Raw genomic sequence first — 17,191 nt, forward strand, 5'->3', positions numbered from 1 at the left:
TCATAGGTCATGTTTTCTAGACCTTTCATCATTTTTGTTGCTCTTCTCTGGATTTTCTCCATGATTTGAGGTGAAATGAAACTTCAAACAAAGCTAATGATATGATGTGATAACGTTTGAATACACCATATTCTGATACTGTGTGATTGATGCCAGTTTGGACCTAGCTACATGACACTGGGACATGTTATTTCACGCTGTGAAGGCATTTTGACCCAAAGTGGTAATGATGATGCGTGGTCCTGTTGTGCCATGGCGTGACGCTGGTTGGAGTGAGCTGACATTTTAAGATAACATCAGTATGCTGTTACTCTGAAACCTATCAGTATGCTGCTATCTTTCAGTACGCCTCAGACTGATGGGACGTGTTGTTTTGCCGGGCCGCGCTGAAGTGCATCATGTGGCATCCCCACTCCACGTTCTGAGGTGACAGGGCGTTGTTTGGGAACGTCGTGATGTCACAGTGACTTGACGAGGCCCGGCACACCGTGACGCCATTCCCATGCCCTGCCCTGTGACACGTGTGGAGACCCCCCCACACCCCGCGTGAGGTATGGCGGTGACGTGCTGGCGTGATGTCATGTCACCGTGCTCGGACATGATGATGTCATTCGGAAGCGCCGTGATGTCATGGGGTTACCACACACAGCTTTCTCCTTACAGCATGATGCTGGCATGGATATTTGGGGGGGTCCCATGTTGGGGGTGGCACTGGCACCCCCAGCAGCCACACAGGGGCGGGAAAAGGCTCCCTCTGCGCCCCCACCCCAGCTCCCGCAATGCATTTCGGGAAGAGAGCTTTGCCCGGCCCGCCAGTCAGCCGCATGGCGCATGCGCGGGAAGGCCTCACAAACGGGGCTGGGGCGGCGGCGCATGCGCCGTGCTGCTGCCCGGTAGTGAGGGGCTACGGGCCGCGGCCGGGCGAAGGGGGAGGCTAGGCCGCGTTGGGAGCCGGGGGCTCGCGTAGATGTGCTCGCCGGCGGAGGCGCTTCCCGGGCCGGCCCCGGAGGGGGCCCTGCCCCCGGAGTGGGAGTCGGACGAGGAGCGTATGGCCTTCCTGTTCTCGGCCTTCAAGCAGAGCCGGGAGGTGAACAGCACCGAGTGGGACAGCAAGATGGGCTTCTGGGCCGAGCTGGTGCTGGGCCGGGGCCGCCGCCGCGGGGCGGTGCGGACCTGCCTGCGGGAGCTACAGCAGGCCTTCGAGCGCCGCGGCAGCGTCCCGCTGGGGCTGGGCACCGTGCTGCGCGAGCTGCTCAGGTACCGGGGCGGGGCTGGGGGGCTGGGGGGCGGGGCGCAGGGGATGTGGGGCGCCTGGGGCATTAAGGCGGGGCAGTATGCGGGGGGTCACTGGGCGCAGGGGTGGGAGCAATATTCTGGGGGTGACTGGGGGGGGGTCACTAGGCGCAGGGGTGGGGTACTGGGAGCAATATGCTGGGGGGTCTCTGGAGGTGACTGGGGGTCACTAGGTGCAGGGCGCAGGGGTGGGGTACTGGGAGCAATATGCTGGGGGTCACTGGGGTCACTAGGTGCAGATACAGGGGTGGGGTACTGGGAGCAATATGCTGGGGGGTCTCTGGAGGTGACTGGGGGTTACTAGGTGCAGGGTGCAGGGGTGGGATTGTGGGAGCAATATGCTGGGGGTCTCTGGAGGTGACTGGGGGTCACTAGGTGCAGGGCGCAGGGGTGGGGTACTGGGAGCAATATGCTGGGGGTCATTGGAGGTGACCGGGGGTTACTAGGTGCAGGGGTGGGATTGTGGGAGCAATATGCTGGGGGTCATTGGAGGTGACTGGGGGTCACTAGGTGCAGGGCATAGGGATGGGGTACTGGGAGCAATATGCTGGGGGTCTCTGGAGGTGACTGGGGGTCACTAGGTGCAGGTACAGGGATGGGGTACTGGGAGCAATATGCTGGGGGGTCTCTGGAGGTGACTGGGGGTCACTAGGTGCAGGTACAGGGGTGCGGTACTGGGAGCAATATGCTGGGGGTCATTGGAGGTGACTGGGGGTTACTAGGTGCAGGGGTGGGATTGTGGGAGCAATATGCTGGGGGTCATTGGAGATGACTGGGGGTCACTAGGTGCAGGGCACAGGGGTGCGGTACTGGGAGCAATATGCTGGGGGTTCCTGGAGGTGCAGCGTGTGGGGCATTTAGAGAGGACAGTTTTCTGGGGCGTTACTGGAGATGCAAGTCATAGGAGTGCAGAGGGCATGTGGTAGTAGCGAGAGCAATATCCTGGTGGGTTTGGGGTTCAGGGAGGCAAGGGACATGGAGCACTAGGGTGCATGGTATGCTGGGTGTCCTTGGGTGCAAGGAAATGCTGGGAGGGATGTGGGACGCCGAGGGGGTCATATGCCGGTGATCATTAGGGTGTACTGGGCACAGAACGTTGGGGCATTACGGTGGGAAAGGTGGTAGGAGTTGTGGAGTACTGTGCACAAGGGGGACTGATGGGCATGGATCAGAGGGGGCACTGGGCTGAAAGGGTGTTAGGGAGCAGTATGCTAGGGTTCACTGGGAAGCTTGGGTGCTGGAAACAAATGGGTAGCAAGAAAGGTTCATAAAGGGTGCTTGAGGCAGAAGGAGTTAGTGGGCATAGGGAGCAATATGCTTAGGGACACTGGGAAGGCTGCTTTCTGTGAAAGTGCATGGGGCCACATTGTAGTGGGTGCTGGGAGGCCAGTGTGTCACAGGCCTCTGGAGAGGAGAATTAGGTTTGGTGCTGTAGGAGCTGCTTGGGCACTGGAGGTAACCTTTTGCTTTTTCAAAGGCTCTATCCAGCGTAGGGGGCAACAGCACTGAGATTGTTCCCCTTTGAAAATACTTAAGGAACACTCTGCACATTTTATGCCAGTCGGAAAATCTTTTACCTACTGGTAAAAAGAAAAGGAGTACTTGTGGCACCTTAGAGACTAACCAATTTATTTGAGCATGAGCTTTCGTGAGCTACAGCTCACTTCAAGTGAGCTGTAGCTCACGAAAGCTCATGCTCAAATAAATTGGTTAGTCTCTAAGGTGCCACAAGTACTCCTTTTCTTTTTGCGAATACAGACTAACACGGCTGTTACTCTGTTACCTACTGGTGTTATAAATCACACACAAAATGGTCATGTCTGGAGTAAATCAGTGAAGAAAATGATTTGTGTTTCCAGTTTATGTACTTTATGCATATTGTCAAATGCACAATCACTATAAGAGCTTCACTGCAGCCAGTTTCCTTTGTGTGTGTGTGTCTTTTATTTGCACATGGTAAAGTGAGAGAACAACATAGGAAAATATTTGTAAAATCAGCAAAGTTGCAAAAGGATGTGTAGGCAGAGGAAGTCCCTTGAACTACTTTCTATAAATTTGCAGTGTGGAAAATCCCTGCACAAATAAGAAAGGAAACTGACTACAGGGAAGATTTTATAGTAAACCATTGTGTATAAATTCTGTCAAAAGCACTAAGTAAATGAACTGGAAATACAGTAGTTGTTTTTGAGCATTTTTTATATTGTACTGTACATACAATTTTATTTTAAATTGAGATTTCAAATTGATGTCCAAATAATCCCTCAGTTAGACAATCTTGTGAAATCTGCTGGAGTTGTGAACCAATTTACATGTTCTGTGCTGGGGAAATGTTACTGCTAAAGATGATTCTCCAGAGATCCTGCATGCACTGATGATTCCATCTGCACAGTGGGGACTAGGTTGCCACGTCCATTTCTAATTCTTGTATGTCTTACTCTCTTCAGACGTGGCAAACTGCAGAGGGAGTCAGACTTCATAGCCAGTGTAGACAGCAGCTGGATCTCGTGGGGTGTGGGAATCTTCATTCTGAAACCCCTGAAGTGGACCCTGTCGAGTGTACTGGGTGACAGTAAAGTGCCTGAGGAGGAGGAAGTGCTGATTTTTGTGGACCTACTTCAGGTGAGCGTTTCACTGTCTGGAACTTTCCCTGGTTACCCCTGTTATGAGGATGGAATATGTGTATGTGTGGGGAGAGTGTTGAGATGGGTTTTCCTTGAATCACATTATAAAGATTTCCCCACATTAACAGGAAAGGGTCAGAGTTGAATAGGAGACCTTCATCTCTACTCACATACATTCAAAAACCCAAGAGAAGGGAGGGGGGATGAATGGCTCATAGTTGGGACATAGAGCCCTTCTCCTCTACATTTATGTTCAGATATCAGTGTAATGGCCGTTAAATGACTTCTGTAAAATGAATTGATGGGTTTTCAGTTCATTTTCTCGTGAATGACAGTGCATCATAACACACGAGCAGAGTTGTTAGTCTCTGCTGTGAGCCACTCTTCTCTTACATTTAAAAAGGGCCTCCTCCAAGTTAAGTTTGAGGTATATATATTTTTTTCAGTACGGTATGTGTGGAAGCCTGCAAATTACTGTCTGAGCACCATCTGTTCTATAGATACATTCATAAGTGTCAGGGACTGTCCATCCAGTATCTCTTGTCTTCATTGAATTTACACATGCAACTTTAAAATTAAACTGAAGCAGTGTTTATACACTTTTCAGTCATGATTATACGTGCGTCGCCAAACCTGTGAATGGCCCTTGTTTATGGCAACTTTTGACGTTTAAAAATAGAGGCAGATTCTCAACTGGTGTAAATCAGTGTTGCCCCATTTGGCCTAAGTGGCACTGCATCTGATTCCTTTAGTTGGCCCTATGTCCTTGAGTTAGCTGAACTAAAAAAATAAGCGTTTGAAATGAAAAATCAACGAAAAAAAAAATCACACATCTTTCTGAACTTTCGTTACAAGCAGCAGCTTAAAAGATTATAACTCACTGGGATTATAGAGAATTCTTTTCTCTGTTGAACTTGTTTGCATTGTGCACTTGACAGCATTCAGTGTACAGTTGCACTGTTGTTTCCTGGATAGTCAGTGTCCCATATTAGAATGGGGCTTTTAAACAGCATCTGTAAAACGGCTTAAAAAAAAAAAGTGACCGTAAAGCCTCAAACGTTCACTGTGGGATTCAGGGGCAGATGGAATTCATGACACTGCATTCAACTCTTTAAAGATTTCAAGTTTAAGTGTGTCTTTCATTTTGAAAAGGGACACGTATTTTGTGTTACATGTGGAAAAAATGGCTTAACTGATCAAGTTGAAGTTTAAAAAAAATGTTTGAATTGGGACGAAGTCGAAAAGGAAAACCTTTGAGAAGCATAGAAAGGGCTATGGAATGGCTTACTCACCATGCAGTGTCTGTTGCTTATTTTGGTATATGCTTTGGCAGAGGAAACAGGAAGCTTGCAGTTCCGCTTCCTCAGGAACTGAGGGAACAAGTGATTCTCCTATACTCCATTAGCAATGCTGTTCTTAAAGAATTACAAACTTTCCCTTTTTTTAAATTTTATAAACAGTTCTTTTAATTTAACTTTCATAGTCCACTTTTAGCCCTGGGACTTCTAGAAACATTACCGTGTAACATATGCAATAAATAAAATATACCCCCAGACCTCCTAAAACACAAAAGTCACCTTTCCCCAAAGTTCTAGACCAGAGCTATGATACCAGGTAACTTATAAGCCTCTGGGAAGAGAATACAGAGAGAATTTGATTGGCAGAGGAGGAGACATAGGAGTGTAAACACATTAGTTTGGAATGGATGTGAAAGCTGATAAGGACATGGTGCTTTTTAAAAATGAAACATAAACCCTTAGTATTCCTGTGAGGTTAGGTGTGTTATCCCGTTTTACAGAGGCGGGAGAGGTGAAGTGACTTGCCTCACTTGGGATTACTACTCCACAGCTTCTGGCTCCCATTCCTGTGCTCATATCTCTACACCGTGCTATTCTCGCTATGTTATGAGTTAAGACATGTGAACTATACATTATGTGTAGATTTGCTTGTAAAATATTCTTGAATTGATATACATGGCTTGTGTGGGCCATGATACAATGCTGTTGTGACTCTTCACCTATGTATGAAATCTACATTGGCACAGAGATGTCAGATTGGCACCCATTGCAGTAATAAGAAAGGGATCCCAATGCACGCTAACAGTTTTGTTCCTTTCCTTCAGGAAAAGGCAGAGGAAGTGTATCGCCTCTATCAGAATTCTGCACTCTCTTCCCACCCTGTTGTTGTCCTCTCAGAGTTGCGTTCACTCTGTGCCAGCATATGTCCGGATGAGAGGACATTCTATCTACTGCTGCTCCAGCTGCAGAAGGAAAAGAGGGTCACGGTCATGGAGCAGAATAGAGAGAAGGTGCAGAATGGCAGATGAAATTTAATGTTGATAAATGCAAAGGAATGCACGTTGGGAAGCATAACCCCAACTATATGTATAAAATGATGGGGTCTAAATTAGCTGTTACCACTCAAGAAAGAGATCTTGGAGTCATTGTGGCTAGTTCTCTGAAAACATCCACTCAATGTGCAGCGTCAGTCAAAAAAGCAAACAGAATGCTGGGAATAATTAAGGAAGGGATAGATAATAGGACAGAAAATATCATGTTGTCTCTATATAAATCCATGGTTCGCCCACATCTTGAATACTGGGTGCAGATGTGGTCGCCCCAATCCAAAAAAGATGGATTGGAATTGGAAAAGGTTCAGAAAAGGGCAACAAAAATTATTAGGGGTATGGAACGGCTTCCATGTGAGGAGAGATTAATAAGACTGGCACTTTTGAGCTTGGAAAAGAGACGGCTAAAGGGAGATATGATTGAAGTCTATGCTTTCTCGATACCAGTCATGATTTTAGATAAGGAAGTGTTGAGTTTGCTCCTTCTCATAACACAAGAACTAGGGGTCACCAAATGAAATTAATAGGCAGCAGGTTTAAAACAAATAAAAGGAAGTATTTCTTCACACAACGCACAGTCAACCTATGGAACTCCTTGCCAGAGGACGTTGTGAAGGCCAAGACCAATAGGGTTCAAAAAAGAACTAGATAAATTCATGGATGATAAGTCCATCAATGGCGTCCCTTGCCTCTGTTTGCCAGAAGCTGGGAATGAGTGACAGAGGATGGATCACTTGATGTTTACCTGTTCTGTTCATTCCCTCTGCGGCACCTGGCACTGGCCGCTGTCGGAAGACAGGATACTTGGCTAGATGGACCCTTGCTCTGATCCAGTAGGGCTATTCTTACTTAAAGAAAGTGTGGTCCCATTCCTGTCTTGCATTCTGTTTGGCTGACAGGGCACTAATTTTTATGGGTAAATGGCAGTGTCTTCCATTAGCCATTCACCTTGTATGTGTACAGGAAGAAATGGTTTTTCCCCTTTATCATAAGCTGGTGGTGCGGGGCTGAGGGTCTGGAGTGTTCACTAAGTGAAGGGTCTAAATTCCACTCCCCAAACAATCTTCTAAATATATAGGGCTGTTCACTCCAAAGAATTCTACACTTTACAAGCTGATAGGCAAGCTATAGACCCGGGTTCTTGGTGTTCTTCCAGAAACACTACCCAGTGGTCTAGGACAGGAAAAAAAGGAGAACACTGTAACCAGTTGAAGATGCATTTTGGAGTGGTTGAATGTAATCGTTCCAGCTGTGATTTGGCCACAACACTGGGGTTAATACTGCAGCTCTTGTGGGGTGGGCTATATCATAGGCTTTCTGATGACTGTAAGTGGTTTTTATGTCGGTTTTACATCTAATCTGAATGATGACACCTTCAACTGTGTAGTGCCTGCTAATATTATGGAGGGGCACAGTTTAGATAGTAGTAATACTTGGTCATGTCACATATTCAAAGTGCGGCACAAACACTATGTAATTGGTGTTGAGTCCAAAAGTAGAATGCCCCCATGGAAACTGCAGTTTCTGGGCATTTCTTTGAGGCATTGTGGCTGCATACTAACGTGGCTCAAATGTGATATTTTACTGGATTATAGCATAAGCTGGCATTGCCCTTTCTTTAGACTCTAGTTTACCAGTGATCTTTTTAGTATTATGGGCCCAAAGCTGAACAGGGAACTGTGATGGCAGAGTTTACACAGTCTTTTATTTTTTTAAGGAAGAAGTCTTCCTTTCTTGGTGTAGATGTTGCTCTAGAGATTCCGGCTTGTGAGAACACAAATCCTACAGTCTGGCAATTCCGTAATTTGCTGCTCCTCCTTTAGATAGTTAAGTTTGCCCGAGGTCTGCATGCCAAAGTATCCCCAGTGAATGATGTGGACATCGGGGTCTATCAGCTAATGCAGAGTGAGCAGCTGCTATCACAGAAGGTGGAGTCCCTTTCCCAGGAAGCAGAGAGGTAATGGGTGTGCGTGTCCGTCCGTCCGTCCTTCAGCTCTGGGGAAAAAACTTTGCTTGTGACCTGGCCCTTAGTGCACGTATAATGTGTTGCTGAGGGACTTTTTTCACACAGTTACAAGAAAAAAAAAAAAGGTAAGAAATGCCTCTTATTTGCCTGTTGGGTGCATGGGGAACGAAGTATGGTAACCCAGGGTTCTCCACTCATTTTACCCTGTGTCTCCACAGTCAGCCACTTGCCATGTGTTGTCCTTGGATGCACCCCAGAATACTTTGTATCATTTCCTACTAGGCATCCTGGAAAGTGGTTTATGGGGTGCACTGGATCTAAGTGAGTCAGTTGCAAGTGGCTGAACAGTGGTAGAGGGGAGGATGGGGTGGAGAATATCACAGCTGTTTCATGACCCCCTCCTGCTTATAGGCTTGAGCATCTCCTTGCCCTGTGTCCTTGCAGGTGTAAAGAAGATGCCCGGAGCGCTTGTAGAGCTGGCAAAAAGCAGTTGGTAAGTATACCCTGACCCTGCCTGTTCTGCTTGGGAAGCTGTGGTCTTGGAACTGTGATACGAGATGGGCAACTTCTGAGTTTCAACGTTGCATGCCAAGACCATTCTGAGACCTGCAAAACCTACTGCTATGGCAGAGGGGCTTGATTCACATGGTGTCACATCATGCAAACATTGTGGTCTGGAGGAGGATGCTGAGGAGAGTTTGAGGGCATCTCAGTCCTAACGTCAGCTTAAGGCGTGTGCTTTGCTGCACTGGAATAGTTGTTTTAAGAAGGGACTTTTTTGGGATGCTGCCTGATTTCTGATCCAAGGTTGTGTGTATGTTCCCAGGCACTGAGATGTTTGAAGTCCAAGCGAAGGACAGAGCGGCGGATCGAAGAGCTCCTTTCCAAGCTGGATGCAGTTCAGGGCATCTTGGATCGTATATATGCTTCTCAGACAGATCAGATGGTAGTGTGCTTCTTCCACCTCTTGCTTCATACGTTCATGTTGCTGCTCAAGTTTGCTTTGCTAGTGTAGTCTAAGGAACACATTCCTAATAGAAGTAACATTCCTTTCTTTTCTCCTTATTAAGGTGTTCAATGCCTATCAGGCTGGAGTAGGAGCTCTGAAACTGTCCATGAAAGATGTCACTGTGGAGAAGGCAGAGAACCTGGTGGATCAGATTCAGGAGGTATGGTGAGATGATGGTGGCATATAAGAACCGATAGGGAAACAGTGGGTGAATGTACTAGGCACGTTTCCCAGGCGGTAGACATGAGGCTTCTGATACTGTTTTGCCCTTATGCTCTGCATGTCTCTTGGGCTGTAGGATCCATACAACTTGCTTCCATGTTACTTCTTTGTCCTTAAAATACCTGCGATATTAGCACTTTAAGTGCTGGTAGATGCTCTCTGATGTTCTCTTAGAGCACTCATCTGTGTAGCGTCGAACTGCGGTCAAAACTACTTGAAGGGCTTTGTTGCACAGCCATGTACTGTTAATTCTCTTCCAGCTTTGTGACACCCAGGACGAAGTCGTTCAGGCTCTGGCAGGAATGTCAATCAATGGCTTGGGTGAGTTCATCCATTTTGTGGGCTTTCCCTCCTCTTCTCTCCTCCTCTCCTTCCCACCCCGCTCCCCCACACCATTCAGGTACTTGCCAGTGGCTGCTCTCTGAGAATAGGCAGATGTTCTCAGCTCTTCAGAGTCCTCTGCTCTACTGGTGCCTTGTAGAGGGAGAAAGCATTTACAGGTAGTCTCCTTGTGTCTGATCACCGATTGCAAGTGACTCAACAGGTAGAGTCATAGGACTGGAAGGGACCTTGAGAGGTCATCTAGTCCAGTCTCCTGCACTCATGGCAGGACTTAGTGTTAGGTAGATGGAGAACTGGGGATGGGAGCCAGCTTGCAGTTGGACTCCTCCAAACATACAGGCTCCTAGAACTACTGGCAGTCCTCCAAGGTTGAGGCTGTAAACTACTGAATAGTTTAGTCTCTTTTTTGGATGGACACTCTTAGCTTTAGAAATGTCTTTCTTTCTTCCTGGTTTATCTTTACAGCACCTCCCTGTGTTGCTATCTGTCTCTTCCAAAACACTTCCCCGCCCCCAGACCCTCCACCACACACAGGCTTCAGCAGTGATACCCTCTGACTGAGGTTAGGATGTATCGGCCCCTACTATCTTTAGCAGACAGAGGCTTCCCACCCCAGTCCTAGGTGTTGAACTTTCAACTCCTTCTGCCCTGTGGCATGAGGTCCCTGTCTGAGGAAGACGCATGCAGCGCTGCTCATGGTTTTGGAGAATAGGAGAGTTGCAGTGGTTCTCTTTCTGGCTTGAAGTGACTTTGGTGGAGGCTGAAACTGGGACATTAGTGCTTGTTCTGAACTTGACTTGTAAAGTCAGTGTTAAGTTTTCTTACATGAGCAGGAATCTGTGCAAACCACCAGGTAAAAGACGAGTTGGCAGGAGCTTTTCAGGCTCAGGTTCTCAAGTGTAACGTCCCCTTTGAAATGGCTCTGACATTTGGCTTAGTGTCCAGCCGTGAGTGAGCAGCTCTTCCACTGATGTAGGATTGTCCTTGCAGCACTCTCCTGCTACAATACCTTCCTTGCCCACAGGGATGTTTTGCTTATATGGTCTTCCAGCCCATTTCCTGTGCTATGAGGGTTTGTTTAATTCCTCCAGAGATTGATTTGTTTGTTCTTTACCCTAGCAGAGGTTGACAGCGAGGAACTTGAGAAGGAACTGGATAGTCTCCTCCGGGACTCCACTAAAGAGCCTGTGGACCTGCCTCCTGTTCCCCAGAAGCCTCTGCTTCCCAGCATCTCTGATACTGAGCTTGAAGCAGAGTTGGAGAAGGACAGTGGACGTATGTATCAGCAAACAGTCTTAGCTGGTGGCCTACTACTGGGATCAAAGCCAACCACATATCAAGAGGTGGTGGCGCTCTGTCCACATGCTAACAGTCAAATGTCCTGCTCTCCAAATTCACTGCTTTGCCGTAAATTAGCACCACCTGGCAGTCTTGGGACAGAGGCTAAGCACGATATGGGCCAGGAAAGCGTAGTTACCTCGAAACCTCTGTCAGTGGGGTTTCAAGGGTTGTCCTATGAGAGGGGTGCTGCAGGATGGGGAGGTAAGCATATTCTACCCCTGCCCATGTCACCCCTATTCTGTGGCTAAATGACTATAGTCTCCTTGGCTGTGAATCCAGCATTATATTATCACAGAGAGAGGACACCCTTCTCTGAGCAGGCCTACTCCCATTTACAGTGAAACAGAGAGTTCTCCTACTTTTTTATTTATAAATATTGATAGGCCCATAGCTAAAACAGTTTATCTGCCAGGTCCTTGAATATGCTGCAGGCCCTCTTTGTGTTCTTCTAGGCCCTGCATCCCCTCCTCTTTTCATGTCGGTGATACAGATGCTTAAATTGGCCACCAGTCTCAGCTTCACCTAGTAATAATGAATGACTTAATTCCCTTTTTTTTTTTTTTTAAATTAACCTTCACAGACTGGATCAAATCAGTCGTGCCTCTAGTCTCGAAAAGTAGTAAATATCAGAAGCTTCAGAGGAAGGCATGAAATCTTCTGATGATTGAATGACCTGCCCACAGAATTTTCTTCATGTCTTTGAGCAGTTAGTAACTTTCCTATGTCCTGAACCATGCGGGTTAGTATCCTTTCCATCTGAGGGCAAACCCTAGGTGGTATGCTATTTAAGTGTCAAGAAACCACTATGGATTTACAAAGTATGGGGGGCTTAGTTACTTTTTGCCTGTGTCTGTCTTCAGGACTTAGGATATGGTTGGTCTTTCTTTGACCCATTCTGCTGCTAAACGCTCACTTTTCTTCTCTGTTGCTTCTTCATTTGTAGGTTTGGCACAAAAGACTGCTTCTACGTACTCTGAACCCAAAAGAGCTCTGGGACTGGGTCTCTAACAGCGTCCTGCTTCTGTAATTTGAGAAGTTGTCTTAAGCTTGCTTAACTAGTGACCATAACTTTAAAAAGTAACTTTTGGAGTGTGGGCTAATGCCCCCCTCTTTACTGGATATCACTTTGCTAAACGACAGGATCTACTGCCATGACAATCCACCCTTTCTGGAATTGATCCTAGCTGGTGATGCTGTCGTCTCTTTAGTGTCCGTATCTACACTGGTCTCAGTTTGACTTGTTATCCCAAGTCGCCTACGATGTTCACTCTTGCCAATGAGCTCTGTCTTCCCTGCAGGATTACAATTCCTGAGCTCTCCTACTTCATACCCGTCTGTTTTGCTATGGCCAGCGTTGAGGAGAATCTGAAACGCAGTAGGATCACAGCTGCTTGACCTCTGGCTGTTTGTGTGGTTGTGTAAAACGTTTGGCACGTAACATAGGTACTGTTCTTGACACTCATCTGTCTGCAGCAAGCTTACACACATGTTGATCGTACTATCTATCTTTCCTTGTTTGTATTTGCACGATTGTGGTCGAGACCAATAACTGTTTTAGTGTATGAGACGTGTTGCCACTAGGGGGCAGCAATTGCCAGCACAAGATGAAAGTTACTCCTCTCTTTGTAATACACTAAGGCCTTGAAAGGAGACCTGCAAAGGATTTTTAAAATGAAGATGTTGCTTTTTAGGCTGCGTGATGATAAAGGCCAGCAGTGTTTGTTAAGTTTCTGCTTGTTTTTTACTTGTAGAAATAACAGATAGTTCAAGCTTAAGTCTTCCCTGCCTTTGCTGGAGAACTTCTTGGGAGTCACAGGGATGGCTCGTGTGAGCTTTTTAGACCATCACTGAATGGATGGGGATTTTGTATCCTTTTCCAAAGTGTTCCTTAGACAGAGGTATTAACAGTAAAACAGCTCATTAAACAGTCTAACAATCCTCTCTTTTAGTTTGCAGTCTTGAGATGTCATAATTTCGCTAGGACACCAGTTGTCCTAGAGAAGAACTGAATTTCTAATGTAAAAAGACAAGCAGAAGGAAATAAACTTTAGGAGCTGCCTTTGTTCATTAGGAAGAAGTGCAATTCCTCTTTGCAGGTCACTTTTACTATGCTTATCATGTACATGGAAGAGGGTAAGTCTGATCTGTCTTGCTTCCAGTTGCATCTAGCATGGCTGGATTAGCTGCTTTAGGCGAGGCAGGTGCTTCCAACTGTGCTCTTGTGTGTCCTGGCTTCGGATGGAAGCACTATGCCCTAGACATGGAGTGGTGAGTACCAAGTGTGGTCTGACCCCAGGAAAGAAGGCTATAGGGTGGACTAGGTGTGTGTACATTTGTAACTGGTCTCCTACTTCTGTCCCCACATTTGAGTCAATGTCTGCTTATTGGGTATTAGCCCTATCCTGCTGCCTGTACCAGTGGCTCTCCATTGCTCAAGCCAGGTGGAGGGTAGTTTGGATGAATAGTAATAATGGGTCATGGAGTAATGAACAGGGGAAGGGGCACTGGATCTCGCCCAACTCCAGGAGAGCGGGGAGAGAACTACCAGCAAAGTGTCTACAGTCTGCTGCATCTGAACACAGCCAGCTTCTCTTCTACTCCCCCGCACAAATACCATTACTGTTCCTGAGTAGAGACCCTCCCTCTGTGGAGGGCATGGAGCGAGGGGTTAGCAAGTCACATGGGCCGCAAACACAATCATACTAAATCATTTTAATCTCCGTGTTCCTTTCCTATGTAAAGAGAAAGGGGAAACGTTTGCTGTTTTTTCTACCTGCTGTGTAATAAAGAGGGAAAAAAACCAGAAACGTCCATTGTGCTGCCAGTTTCTCTCTCGCATTATCTCTGAGATGGATCACATTATTAATGCTGCTCCCATGATGCTTCCAACGCCCATGATGGAAAGATGGCTCACTAAACATAAATGGGCAGCTGACAGTGGTTTGACTTCAAAAACAGAGTGATGGATAATCCATGTACCCGGCTGTTGGACGTACCCACAACATGACCTCTGTAGGAAAGAGCAGCTAGTGGTCTGTACTGCGTCTAAATTAAAACAGGCAGTTGCTTTCAGTGAGAGAGACAGCCCTGCTGGCTTGTGGTTCAGGAGCCCTGGCGTGTTCATGAGCGTTGGCTTTAAAAGCTGTTTGATTTAAAAGCTGTCTCTTTGCTCTTCAGGGTATGCCATCCTTTCTGCCTCTTCTTTCCCACGTTTTTCCTTTTCCCACGTTCTTTCCATTTTATAAAATGTTGGGACTTTCACCAAGGACACTATCCCACAATCTAATAGACCTCCCTGCTCAACATTTAGAGGATCCATGTAAACGTTCCTTTCTTCAGCTTCCTTTTGTTATGTCTCGTTATGTCCCCTTAGATCACCGTAAATGACTGTGCTTGGTTATTGATCTCATTTGGATGCTTATACAGTCCCTGTCTGAGTCCCTGTTCAGTTATTACCTACTTTATTGGATTAATCTTCATCAATCATTCTCTCCTACTCTGACAATTTACAACTTTCCCTTATTGATTTTAAATTAAGGGTTAACATTTGGAATAGCAACCACTAATTCCTGTATTGTCCATCCTAGAAAGTAACTAGAGTCTTCCTTGTTCTCTACATTCCCAACTTCTCTTCCCATTTTTTTGAGGATGCCTGGAACTGAATGCTGTATTCTGCATTAGCAGGGCAAGGGGTTATTGCGTCTCTGCTGTGGGTACTGGCTCTCTATTGCATACCTTTCGCAGGGGAAGACAGTTGTTTGGTTCCCATGTTGCATTCTAAGTTACTTGTACGCTGCCTGACCCTATAATGACAGCTGAGACTTTGCTGACAGCCCGTAGTTCTAGATCCTTTCTGTAGGGACTTAAGCAGCAGAGTAGCTAACTCCCAGACAGGATAATTCCCTTCTGTGAGAGGCAAGGCATGGAGAAGTTGCTGTATATATCCCCATTGCAAGTGCGTGTAAAACATGCCAGAGAGACTATTTTTCTGAAGGGCTGGAAGAGGCATTTAAGAGTTAAATCTGAGCAGCTGGTGCGTTACTTGAAGTGGCTTGTAATTTTCATGCTTTGACTCTTGAGTGGGAAAGTAATCAAGATGACTGAATGGAAAGAAAGCTGAAAGATGTGGCTGTGAAAAAGAAGGGGGAAAATAGTAGAGAGGTAATTTAGAGAGAGCACCCTGTTGCTGGGAAGGGAAAGATATTAAATACAGAAGTGCGAAAGAATGACTTGCCACCAAAATAGAATGGTTTCTTACCAAAGTGCTTTGCAAAATATATACACAGTGCTCACTTCACTGAAATGCAGCTACTTCTGAGATGGATCAGCAGCTGTTTAATGATGCAACCTTACATCCAGTTTAGTGTAGCAAGCAAAGGATATCGCATCCAACAGAAATTGCAGGAAGAATTTCAGATGGGCAGAATGTAATTACCTAAGCTCCAATTTGGTCATGACACCAGGGTTAACAACTTTCTCTTTCAAAAAGGATCAGAGGAATTATAATGAACATTAGTTCTGCAGTCTGAGGTACGGAACCCTGGTTTTATGTCTTAGGCAAAAGGCTGTTCCATAGCACCATGCTGAAACATTGGTAAGGAACTAACTTAAAAGGAAGGACTATAACAGGGTTCAAAAAAGAACTAGATAAATTTGTGGAGGATAGGTCCCTCGGTGGTTATTAGCCAGGATGGCCAGGAATGGTGTCCCTAGCCTCTGTTTGACAGAAGCTGGGAATGGGTGATGGGATGGATCACTTGATGATTCCCTGTTCTTTTCATTCCCTCTGGGGCACCTGGCATTGGCCTCTGTTGGAAGACAGGCTAATGGGCTAGACAGACCTTTGGTCTGACCCAGTACGACCACTCTTATGTTCTTATGAAGAATGCCCCCTTCTTCATGAAAGAATCATCAACCCCACCTCCTGCAGTGCCTAAGTTTTCCTGGAATGCTTCCCATCCAAGAACTGGCCTATATAGCTTGTGAGACATGACCATGTCCTGGCTTGCGGTGGTCTTGCTTGTAGGTATCTTGAGGCACTGATTCTGACCTAAGTGAGGGACAGCATGCAACTTTGGGTTGAGACTTATGACTATGTAACACTAGGTGACTGACTTGCAGGAGCAAGCATGTGCCTACCCTATGTCCAACAATGAGAAGAACTTTTGAAATCCACGTGCTCTGCGTAGAGAGCATCGAGATGAATGTCCTTTCAGATCCAACATGGTAAAAATGATCTGCAGTGTCAAAAGGTGCCTATGCATAGAATGGTAACGCTTCGGGCTAATGCTCAGCATCACGAGAAGCTGCATCAATGCCTAATATCCCCAATCTCATGCACTTAGTGCATTAGCTTGAATCATAGAAGTGCTTTCCTGTGTTTGTATGTCCTTGGCCAGGAGTCGAAGTCTCTTGTTGCATTATATTACCCACTCTCCCTTCTGTGCTGAAATGCCTTCGTCCATTTTCCTATCGCCATTGATTGGCAAGTAAAAGGTCTGACCATTTCAAAGGCGCTAGTAAAAGTTTTAAAGAGCAAACACACCTTCTTGGTATAAATAGTTGGCAGGAACCTGCTAGAAGGCAATAGAACTTAATGAGACAAATGAAGCTCTTGCAAGCTATTCCTGTACTGTATTTAGTTAGTTTCTTTAAAGAGCTCATTCAGAGGGGATGCTGTGCCATGGAATTGATTAAAGAAGAAAAATATTTTCTTCATGATGAAAACAGAATCACTTTCTTGGCTAGATCAGAGAGAGTGGGTGTCACCTATGAACAGCCTTGAAGACAGCAGCCACAAGTAGTTCTGGGGTAGTGTCTGTTCAGGCTGAAATCTGAGATTATACAATGCATGGGGCAGGGTAAAGCTAATGAAACCAAAACACACAATAGGCTTGGGTTGTTTCAAGATGATTGACTGCTGCTTCATTTAGAAATGGTGTACCATGCCGGGAAGGGTTAAGGTCACTGCACTGTGTTGTATTACAGCAAACGGCTGAGTAATTAGCGAGTTTAGTGCTGAGTGGGGCTGATTTCTTGGGCGTGTGTGT

The 17,191-nt window shown here is 46.3% G+C and overlaps 1 protein-coding gene across 6 annotated transcripts; it reads left to right on the forward strand.

The window, feature by feature from the left end:
• The first annotated feature begins 6 nt into the window (after window positions 1–6).
• On the forward strand, window positions 7–13,952 carry CHMP7 (charged multivesicular body protein 7). 6 transcript variants are annotated; one of them, XM_073324901.1, is made up of 10 exons: window positions 7–1,257; window positions 3,738–3,912; window positions 6,037–6,222; window positions 8,085–8,218; window positions 8,672–8,720; window positions 9,054–9,173; window positions 9,298–9,396; window positions 9,719–9,779; window positions 10,920–11,342; window positions 12,085–13,952. In XM_073324901.1, exons 1-10 carry the CDS (start codon window positions 968–970, stop codon window positions 12,147–12,149), a joined length of 1,602 nt encoding a protein of 533 aa, XP_073181002.1. In that variant the 5' UTR covers window positions 7–967; the 3' UTR covers window positions 12,150–13,952. The 6 variants fall into 6 exon arrangements, with proteins under 6 accessions (XP_073181002.1, XP_073181000.1, XP_073181001.1 ...); XM_073324899.1 differs by lacking the exon at window positions 12,085–13,952 and adding an exon at window positions 11,722–12,078; XM_073324900.1 differs by lacking the exon at window positions 12,085–13,952 and adding an exon at window positions 11,722–12,078 and having other exon boundaries at window positions 10,923–11,342.
• Window positions 13,953–17,191: the final 3,239 nt, after the last annotated feature.

The sequence above is a fragment of the Lepidochelys kempii genome, chromosome 26, assembly GCF_965140265.1.
Source record: "Lepidochelys kempii isolate rLepKem1 chromosome 26, rLepKem1.hap2, whole genome shotgun sequence".
Lineage (NCBI taxonomy): Eukaryota > Metazoa > Chordata > Testudines > Cheloniidae > Lepidochelys > Lepidochelys kempii.